This window comes from Taudactylus pleione, unplaced genomic scaffold (assembly GCF_031769625.1).
Source record: "Taudactylus pleione unplaced genomic scaffold, aTauple2 ptg000575l, whole genome shotgun sequence".
NCBI classification, from domain to species: domain Eukaryota; kingdom Metazoa; phylum Chordata; class Amphibia; order Anura; family Myobatrachidae; genus Taudactylus; species Taudactylus pleione.
The window spans coordinates 1082930-1094086 of record NW_028284977.1 but is presented as its reverse complement, the minus strand read 5'-3'; the positions used below and the strand labels follow the sequence as shown (position 1 = coordinate 1094086).

General features: G+C 41.6%; 1 protein-coding gene across 1 annotated transcript; it reads right to left on the bottom strand.

Annotated features, from left to right (window-relative positions):
- Positions 1-431: 431 nt before the first annotated feature.
- Positions 432-9023, bottom strand: LOC148481527 (vomeronasal type-2 receptor 26-like). Its single transcript, XM_088453285.1, has 3 exons — positions 8806-9023; positions 3716-3831; positions 432-1339 (listed from the first exon to the last, which is right to left on the bottom strand). Exons 1-3 carry the CDS (start codon positions 9021-9023, stop codon positions 432-434), a joined length of 1242 nt encoding a protein of 413 aa, XP_088309411.1.
- Between the last annotated feature and the right edge of the window lie 2134 nt (positions 9024-11157).

The following is an 11157-nucleotide window of genomic DNA, read 5'->3' as shown; positions in this document are numbered from 1 at the left end:
TTACCCGGGAGGTAGTTGACATCTAAGTGGCACTCAGAATACCCTCATTGAAATCCCATCAGCAGCCAGAATCCAAATCGCCGACATCTCAATAATAAGCAAAAGGGTTAGAGGTAGGTTTAGGGTTAGACTTGCTGGGTGAGGTTTTTTGGTTATCTATGGGATAGATGGGACAATGTTAGGGGACGGTTAGATGTAAGGGTTAGCCTACTCACTCTTGGGCATCAGGGTTCTGACTGTTGGATTGCATTACCATACCCCATTAACTTGTGTTTTGCCCATGTGATTTTTGCTTTATTCAGATCACTATAATACAGTAGCTCAAAATGTATTTTTACTTTTTCACATAAATCATAATATAGTACAATAAAATTATGCAATGCTCTGTGCACAAAATAAAATATTAAATTGCATATAGAATATTTGATGTTTTATAAATTGTTTTTCTCCAGGATGATTTTTCTGGAATTCAGTTCAGGTCTTATAAGCAGAATATACATCTTTGGGAAAAATATACAGCCCAGAACTCCAGCGCATGAGGACAATATGGCGAATATCTCCACAGCCACCGTGTCTTTCCCTTTGGTGCTCAGATAGGCCGGGATCATTGCAATCCAGACACTGCAGAACAGCACCATGCTAAAGGTGATGTACTTGGCCTCATTAAAACTGTCTGGTAATGTCCTCACCATGAAAGCCAGAACAAAGCTCACAGCCGCCAGTATCCCCATGTAGCCCAACACAGAGTAAAACCCAATCACTGACCCTTCATTACACTGAATGATGATCATTCCCTGATAGGAGTGATGGTCATACTCCTGGTAGGGAGGAGAAATAGACAGCCAGATACCACAGATCAGAGCTTGGAAAGAGGAGCACACAATCACCACATAATTAGACACTTTCAGTGTGACCCACTTCCTCCAGCGACTGCCAGGTTTGGTGGCTTTGAAAGCAATGCAGACAGTGACCGTCTTGGCCAGTACAGAAGAGACAGCTGTGGAGAAGAAGATCCCAAATGATGCCTGTCTCAGCCTGCAGGTTATATCCATCGGCTGACTGAGGAACAAGAACACAGAGAGGAAGCTCAGCAAGATGGAGACCAGGAGAATGAAGCTTACAGCCCGATTATTGGCTTTCACAATGGGAGTGTCCCAGTAATAAATAAAGCTCCCTAATATAAATAATGTTATGGCAGAGAAAGATGAAGCTGTTACTGCAGAAATTAGCACCACAATGTCCTTCTCATATGACAGAAAGTCGTACGATTTGGGAATACAGCTCACTTTTCTCTCATCCGGCCACTGATCATCAGGACATCTATGGCAGCTCTCACTGTCTATAATTAAATATAACATCAACACATTACCTGTGCGGCCGATATTGATTTTCATAATAAAACCATTAAAGGACATAAAATTTCAATAAACATCAACAAAAAATAACCTTCATGCTTTTTCTTGAGCATTTTACCATCTGATATATTTCACATATTTTCTATCTATCTATCTATCTATCTATCTATCTATCTATCTATCTATCTATCTAGCTATATATATATTGCATTACTCATATACAATACTGAGGAGTTATACAGAGTATACTATGTAAGTATAATACCTGTGTGTCTTTCATATAATTGGAATACGAGGTCTGGCTATTCAATAACGAGACTGATGCTATAATTTATTTCTAATTATTTTAAGTATATTTTAACTCCATTCCCCTTCTATGTGCTCCCCTTCTATGTGCTCCCCTTCTATGTGCTCCCCTTGTGCATCCACACACCGCTGTATTCTTATTTCCCATTGGTCAGAGCCGCACTGTAGCTCATTATCTGTCAGCTGTCTGAGCAGCTCAGTCGTTTTCTTCTTTACCTCAGTAACTGATGCAGAATGGGTTCTTTTGATCCATATTTAACTTTAGGGAAAAGAAAGAAGTCACAGGGTGCTGGGTCTGGTGAGTATGGAGAGTGCTCTAGCACCGCAATCTATTTCTCGGCCAAAAACTGCATCACAAAGGATGAAACCATCTTTCCAGAACTCTGGCTTCTTTCTTCTAATTCTCTACCTCAAAGTTACTAGAACATTTTTGTAGTAATGTTGTTTCACTGATGCACCTTCCGGTACTTTGTCTTCCAAAATAACACCCTAGATATCAAAGAAAATAGCTAACATGGCTTTTCATTTGGATTTGCTGATGTACTTTCTTCATTCTTCGTGCTGATAGTATTTTCCAGTGCATGGGCTGGCGTTTTGTCTAAGGATTGTACTGGATGTTCCATGTTACTTCAATTACTTGAGTTTGCTCCAAAATGTTTTTGCAAATTTGCTTTCAATCTTCTTACTGTGAGAAACCTTGCAACCATAATAGCAAAAACTTTTGTCATGTTTAGATCTTGATCCAAAACTTGCATAACAGTCTATTTGTCAATGTTTCTATTTCTGCTATCATTTCAATGCTAAATTGATGATCTTCAAACAGTTTTCTCAATTTTTTCCACATGTTCATTTCTTTTTGATGTGCAAGGAATTCCAGGACATGCATCATCTTCGACATCCTCACGGCCATTGATAACTCTTTTGTGCCACTGTGTACACATGTGCACGTGACATACATTCTGAACCATAAGCCTTGGTTAGAATTCAGAAAGATTTTATGGGAGTTTTGATAAATTTAATTAAAAATCTTAAGTTAAAACATTGCTCTACATATGAACTAAGAATTTTTACAAAACATGGGAAATACACAATTTCTTTGAATGATGTGTGACAGCAAACTATCTGTGTGAGAGGAGTGAAGCTTTCAAAATCATTTTGGGATAGTCCAAGATCAATGTTCCCCCACTCCCTTTGCAGTATGGTTTATTTTTTACAAGTACAGTCTCATTATTTAACAGCCACACCTTGTACAGTATATCACTGTTGAAACTCAATAAAGTTTAGACAGTAGCTGGAAAATTGACATTACCACAATACGGCATCTGGGTTGGGTACAACAACCCGATGGTCAGAATTCCGATGGTCAGAATACCAATGGTGAAAATGGCAACAATTTTTCTGTAAGTATTCTAAGGCTAACCCTAACCCCAACCGTAATCCACCCCTCCCCACAGCCTAACCCTAATCATTCCCTCCCAGAGCTTAACCCTAACCCTCCCCTCCCCATAGCCTAACCCCAAACATCCCCTCCTGCAGCCTAACCCTAACTGTCCCCTTCCAAAGCCTAACCCTAACCCTCCGCTCCTGCAGCCTAACCCTAACAATCCCCTTCTGCAGCCTATCCCTAACTATCCCCTCCCACAGCCTAACCCTAACATATAACCCTTGCCTCCTGCAGCCTAAACCTAACTGTCCCCTCCCACCACAGCCTAACCCTAATCTAAACCTCTCACAGCCTAATCCTATTACTTATCATTTGAAGTTGTCAGCATTTTGACCCATCGGGGCCCATAGTCGGTAAAGTGATCATCAGGATTCTGACTGTAGGGATGCCGACTACATCCCATGATGGGCGGTGTGTTAAGATTGTGGAATTTTATACATTAGTGTGAGTAACTTTTCTTCCTTTATCACTGAATGAACTGGTGACATGAAGAACTTTGTTTTTTTGCCATCTGTTCATTCTTTTAATTCTATCAAATTTCTTCTATCCTGAGCACATTCCCCATAGCAATTGTAGCCTATAACTCTTCCTGTGTGTGACACATCCCTACCTGTAACATTGGACATTTCCCCCTCAGAACAAGGGACACAGTCATAGCAGCAGACATGTAATCCTCCATTAGAAGCTTTTCTGTATCCAGGAGAACATCTGTCATTGCACTGAGATCTGGGGGTCTTATACAGGGAGTAATGAGTAATTTATAAATCATATTTAAAATACAAATGAAATATTTGCTTCATTGTCACAGTATTTTATGTACTGTGACACAGTCCGGATAGGGGTCCCTCTCCTGGGGTAAATGGACTCCCTCTTTACACACATAGCAGCTGTAGAAACAGGATACAAGTCAGGGGTTCTCGTACAAACTGATCGGTGCCAGTCTTTATTGTGCCAAATGAATATAAACATAAACAAAACATAAACATAAGTCCTAGCCCGGCTGGGCACTAGCTACACAGCAGATACCCTCTCTATTATAATGGTAGGGCCTATTGCCCTCACAATCAACAAAACACATGCACAATACTTACTAGGATTATCACCAAGTGTCTCTGAACAGGCTGGTCTGCCAGTTCCCCCAGGTGAGAGACCCTCAGCCACAAACAAACCATGCTTATGTTAGCCATTTCCAGCTGCAAGCCCTAATGAGCCTGTTACCAGGTTGAAAGGCCCAAAACCTGGTAAATCTGTTCTGGCTTTCTTTTCACCGGCTGGTAAACTTTATTATTGACCTGCCCCACTTTTTCTAAGATTTCAAAGGGTCCTTGCCATTTAGCCAAAATGTACTTTCTGCTGTTGTAACCAACACCAACACTTTGTCCCCAGGAGCAAAGTTGCATAAGCGAGCATTGTGGTTGTACACCCTCTGCTGTGCCTGTTGGGCCTGTTCCAAGTGTTCTCTTACTATCGGCACCACAGCAGCAATTCTTTCTTTTATTTGAGAAACATGCTCAATAACTGTTTTATAGGGACTGGACTGCCCCTCCCATGTCTCTTTGGCCATGTCAAGTAACCCCCTTGGATGTCTCTCATACAATAAATCAAAAGGGGAAAATGCTGTGGAGGATTGGGGAACCTCTTATGGCCAACAGCAAATAAGGTAACAAGTAATCCCAATCTCTACCATATTTGTACACTACTTTCCTTAGCGTGTGTTTTAAAGTTTTATTAATCCTCTCCACTAGCCCATCGGTCTGGGGATGATATACAGAGGTTCTTAATTGGTCAATTTTAAATAGGCGGCATAACTCCTTCATGATTTTTGACATAAATGGGGTACCTTGGTCAGTCAGGATCTCCTTAGGTATTCCCAACCTGCTAAAGACATGGACTAATTCTCTAGCAATGGTCTTGGTTGACGTATTGCGTAATGGTATCGCTTCAGGATACCGGGTAGCATAATCCATTATCACCAGAATATATTGATGGCCCTGGGCAGATTTCATTAATGGCCCAACCAAATCCATAGCTATTCTTTCAAATGCAACCTCAATAATGGGTAACAGAACCAGGGGACTTTTGAAATGTGGCCATGGAGTATGATACTGACATTCAGGGCAGGATGCCCAATAGTCAGATACCTCTTTATGGACCCCGGGCCAAAAAAACCTCTGCACAATTCGCTCAGTAGTTTTCTCTACCCCTAGGTGGCCTGCCATTATATGACCATGGGCCAGATCTAATACTTTTCTTCTGTATGCTTTGGGAACTACTAATTGTTCCGCAATATCTTCCCCCTTCTTAGTCACCTGATATAACAAATCCTGCCATGCTACCATGTGAGGCTATGACAAAGGACTATCGGGGTCTATGGGTTTAACATTGATCACCTTGACATTCTCCCTCACTTTTACCAGAGTAGGGTCATTCAATTGCTCAACAGCAAAGACTTCTCTCCTGACCTCAAGATCAGGCAGGTGGTCCACGGGCTCAATAACACTCCCCACCTCAGTGGGAGGCACACCACTTGGCGAGCCACCATCAGGCTCTGCATTCTCTAGTTCACCAATCATACTAGAAAAAGGGAACATCTCAGACTCTGCTGCTATGTCAGTAACCCTCTCAAACGAGTCAGGGTGATTTACCTCTGTGCAAAATCAGTTTTCCCACAACTTCCAGAAGTGAGCACAGTCCCTCCCCAATATTGCATCATACATTAAGCCCTGTACCACACTCACAGAGACTATCGCGGAACCACATGGTGTTTCTATGTACACTTCTGCAGTAATATAATACCGAGTATCCCCATGTATGCAGGTCACTCCAACAGTTTTCCCCTTATGCTTCAAGGGGTTCAACTGTTCAGCTTTCATAAGTGTAACCAGTGTCGAAGACTAATTTACATAATTCCATATTTACATATGTTTTATGCTGTATAATGAAGCAGTACATGAGATTTAATAGGGCAATTGTACGTCCATGTTGTTTCTCTGTCCAAACTCAGATTTAAATGGAAATTAGTGTGTATCTTTAAGGCCGCTCCCAAGGAAAACTGTTTATCTAACACAGTGAATGAGAGCATGCCCATATATGTGTCCTTGTGTTGAGAAAAATACTCAAACTAAATATGGGGATACAGCAAGCAATGAGTATCTCTTAAAATAATTCAGTTTTGATTCTGATTGCCAAGGAGGAGTAATCAAGAACAAGCTTTGTCTATCTGATAATGTTAGTGGGTGTATAAGGGGAGTATAATCTGAATATTGTAATAATGTATAAGTACTGTGTGATAATGTCAATCATGGTTATTACTGCATTAACCCTGGGAGAATATGTCCCAGTTAAGGGCTTGATCTATTTATTTAATTAATTAATAAAATGACAAATTCTCAAGTATACTAGATTGGAGTCTATATTACTTATTATGGAACAACACCTGGTTAAGAGTTAACTTAAACACCAGGCTACCAGAATCTAACAGAGCCACTACTCGGTTGCCTTCTACAGTCCGTATACACATGTGCTTATCTGTCTCAACCTGCCGGTCAGCAGTACAGGCTGGTTGTGCAAAGAAAGACATCCTGCGGTTGACATGAGCAGTATCACATTGCATAGGTTCAGAGGTAAGTGAACAATTAGCTGCAATATGGCCAAAAGCACCACATCAGAGATACTGAATCACATTGTTATCTAGTCTTTTATGTGGTAGGAACCTTCCTGTCCTGGCTGGCCCATCTCTAGGTTCCACACCCCCGGTCTTGAGTACATTCCACCACCCACCACCCTTCTCCCCTGGAACAGTCTTACAAAAGTAAATGGGAGTTCACTGATGTGCCATCGGGTCTCGGTGGGGCACACTCATCAGCTACTCAGCTGCCATGTACCTCTCCACCAGTTCAACTAGCTGGTCTGCGGACTTAGGTTCTGCATGGCTCACCCACTTGTGCAGAGATGCAGGTAGTGATCGCAGATACCGGTCCATCACAACTCTTTCCACCATCTGTGGTCCTATAAGCATCTCGGGCTGCAGCCATTTTATGGTTAGATGGATGAGTTCATGCATCTGTGAGCATGGAGGTTTTTCCATTTGGAACACCCAGCGGTGGACTCGTTGGGCCCGAACAAATGAGGTGACTCCCAAGTGGGTTAGGATCTTCTGTTTTAACTTTGCATAGTCCTTGGCATCATCCAGGTATAAATCTTAGTAGGCCTTTTGTGGTTCTCCAGACAGGAAGGGTACCACAAGACTTGCCCACTGCTCTTTAGGCCACTTCTCTCTTTTGGCAGTTCTTTCAAAGGCTTCAAGTTACGCCTCCACATCATCACTCTGGGTTTTCTTTTCCTGAAAGTGACTGGCCCATATGTTGTGAGTGTTAGTTAGAAGAGCAGGGGAAGCATCTCCTGACTAGACTGCAAGCTGTTGTACCACCTCTTTTATGGCCTGGCTGTTTTCCACTATGGCCTGTTGGGTTTCCTTGATGGTGACTTGTTGTTGCCTCTGGGCTGCCTCCAAGGCCAATAGTTGCACCTGGGTGGATTCCTGCTGAGCCCTGGTAGCTTCCTGCTGAGCCCTGGGAGCTTCTTGCTGAGCTGCCGTAGCTTGGAACAAGGCTTTAACCATGTCCTCCATTTTGTCCTGGGGTGTGGTTTGGAAGCAGAATCTGGCTTCCCTAAGCATCCACGGACACCACCTCTATGGACTTCTAAGGACACAACTTAATATCCACCCTGACAAATTGGTATCTGTCCCTTTATATTTTAAATGAAATGTTTCCCTCTTTACACACACAGCAGCTGTAGAAACAGGATACAAGTCAGTGGGCTCTTGTACAAACTGGACAGCCTCAGTCTTTATTGTGCCAAATGAATATAAACATAAACAAAACATAAACATAAGTCCTAGCCCGGCTGGGCACTAGCTACACAGCAGATTCCCTCTCTATAATAATGTAGGGCCTATTGCCCTCACCATCAACAAAACACGTGCACAGTACTTACAAGGATTATCACCAAGTGTCTTTGAACAGGCTGGTCTGCCAGATCCCCCAGGTGTGAGACCCTCAGCCACAAACAAACCATGCTTATATTAGCCATTTCCAGCTGCAAGCCCAAATGAGCCTGTTACCAGGCTGAAAGTCCCAAAACATGGAGTGGCCTGCGGATGGAACCAGCTTTTCCAAAAGCCAACACTCTGGTCTGCTTACAAAACAGACTTCTCATGGGGTTTTTTAGAACACATAGGCCAAAAATCTAGGACAAATGTACCTGCCATTGACCACTTTACCAGTGCTTCTATCAAAGTACCCTATGTATCATTTTTAGCCTAGGATTTCTCATTGTTCTCTGCACCTGTTGATATTCATTTTGTTTAATGAAGGTGTCTTATTTTTACTTCCATGCGCCCTGCTGTTATGACCACAGTAATAATGTAATAAAATGCGTATGAAGGTGATATCTTAATAAAAACATGCAGCTGTCATATTTACAGTGTGCATTGTAATATGTCTTAGTGGATTTTCACTTAGATTTTAAACTAACTAACTGCGGAGTGTGTAAAACATTTTTCAGTAATGTGATCAATAATTGTATTATTAGAATAATGTAGCAGTATTTTTGGTCATCTTTGTTGATATGTATGAATGAGGATTTCCCTGTCTGCAGGGAGTGCAGTGATAGATGAGCCACAAAATCTCCCTTTACCTGAGAAAGAGATAAACTTCCTGCACTTTAACATTGGCTTCATCTTGGATTTTGGCCTCCTGGCTATACTTATCCATGTGCTTTGTCACTACAGACCTGCTACCTTTGCCTGGCCTAGACTTTAATCTAGATTTTGGTGTCTGCTTGAGCTCTAGAATCTCATTATTTTTCAGTTGGATCCTATAAAGACGCCTTTGTGTACCATCTGTTACAATCATGTTGAAGTGCAGTCTTAGGTGAAAGGAGCAATGCCATGAAAATCAATTCCCCCTGTGCCACTTTTTTTAGAGTATTGGAGAGACCACTTCCCTATGCATGCAAACAGTTCTAGGCTATGGAGATACTGACTTCCCAATACCAACCATGGACCTAATGCTGAGTTGGACTTAAATCTGAAAGCAGCCATCTAGTTGCACAGTTGATCACTGAAGCCATGACAATTATGTTATCATTAGATCTGTGTCCAATATCTGCCATTAATACATGTGGTTTAAGATCGTTAATTGAGGTCATGTGTCCCCACTAAAATATTCCATCTTGAATCCATTTTACAAGAATAGCAATTGCTCACCTGTACTAGGATGTTACAAAAATAGTTCCAGGCCCAAAAAATGCCATTGTACCCACTATCCACTCAACCATAGACATGTGGACTAGTGGTCCTGGTCAAACAAAAGATTACTGGATGGGTGTATCTGCTTCAGCATCTGCAGTATCTAACACACAATGCCAGCTTATTCAAAGGCAGGCTACTGTCTGTATCACTGGCTTCACTAAGAGCCATATCAGTTTCAACCTGTTAGACAAACTCAGATGTCATAGTAAAATGACTTATCCAGCTAAAGGCTCTTTGTCATTTCCAATAACGGATGTAACATTGTGAGTTCATTACAACTGAGTGAATTTGAACACATCCCATATTTTGCCCACACAATAAACTTAATGGTTCAACATTTTTTTTTAATATGACAGGGCAATGCAGGAGATGCTATCTGTGGTCCGGAAAATTTCAGGACATTTATGGCATCCAACAGCCAGATGTAGAAGATTACAGTGGCTGCAAGAACAGTTCAATTTGCTATGTAACCAACTGAAGCTACAGTATAGGTAGTGACCAGGTGGAGTTCCATCCTTTATATGCTTCAGCGAATGGAGGAACAGCAACAAGCCATCCAAACCTACCCAACAAGCCATGACATGGGGAGAGGATGGGGAACATACCTTAGTCCAGCACACTTGAGAATACTTTCTGTTTTATGCAAGCTACTGAAACCATTTTAAGTAGCAACTAATAAAGTGAGTAGACACTGCCAGCCAGAGTCAGATGATTCCCTTAACAAAACTAGTGGAAAAGCAGCTAGAGAAAGTAAAAGGAGGAAATTAAATGAAGTGATTCCACTAAGTATTTTGTAGATCAACTTATTTATTTCCTTTGCCTGGACCAAAGAGTTGTCAAGATTTTGCAATTGGATAACTACATTTTGGCATCCAAGCTTGATCCTAGGTTTAAGTAATATGTAATGTCTTTCCAACTGACACCAATCTTAAGATATGCAAAGAGCTCCTTGTCAGCTAATTGTCAGCTCAAATGGCACATGACATGACAACGTCTCCTGCTTCTGTTTTTCCTGCAAATGCTGCTGCTAGGAAAAAAAATTACCTTTTCCTAGAGACCCAATGGGGGTGTGGATGATGCACCACTCAGCACACCAAAGTGAAACATTATTTTGACATCTGGTCAGGTGTAAAAGAATTGCCCACAATTATTTACACCTTAATTATGATTCAATCTGATACATTAAGCATCAGTAGAATGGTGGAGGATTATTTTAATAACAATGTACAAATTAGCGTATCACTCAGTCTTTTTGATTACTGGGAGGTTAAAAGGCAATTTGGAGCCCCTTGTAAAAACTAGCTTTGGTGCTCTTAAGCTGCCCAGTGGGTGTAGTATGTATGGCAAGCTTCATTAACATTGTGAACTTTTATGGCATTTTCTCTTCTCAGTTGATGCAAAACAGCTCTCACATAGCCACTTCTCAAATTAATTTATATTGATTTATCAATTGATATTTTTTGCCTGCATTTGACTACATACTCCTCCTCCATTTCCATGTACTGCTCTCAAGCCTCTGGGCTAGTTCTTGATTAATGAAAATAATTTTTATGGGGTTGCATATGTTATTAACATGCCATCCTGTCTGCCACTGCTGTGCACAATGGACCTCATTCAGAGCCACTTGCAAAAAGTGAGCGGTCGCTCTGAATGAGGGCGGCCACTTCGTTTTTTTAATCCGGCCTCCTGGCCACTCGTTAAGCTGTGGGTTACCACCCACAGCTTTAGTGAGCATG

Excerpts from the sequence above, each read along its gene's own strand:
- LOC148481527 (XM_088453285.1), bottom strand. The coding sequence starts at position 9,023 with ATGATTGTAACAGATGGTACACAAAGGCGTCTTTATAGGATCCAACTG. Across the intron at positions 3,832-8,805 it reads GAAGTTTATCTCTTTCTCAG|ATCTCAGTGCAATGACAGAT; the intron begins GTAAAGGGAGAT and ends TAAGACCCCCAG. Across the intron at positions 1,340-3,715 it reads GGAAATGTCCAATGTTACAG|ACAGTGAGAGCTGCCATAGA; the intron begins GTAGGGATGTGT and ends ATTTAATTATAG.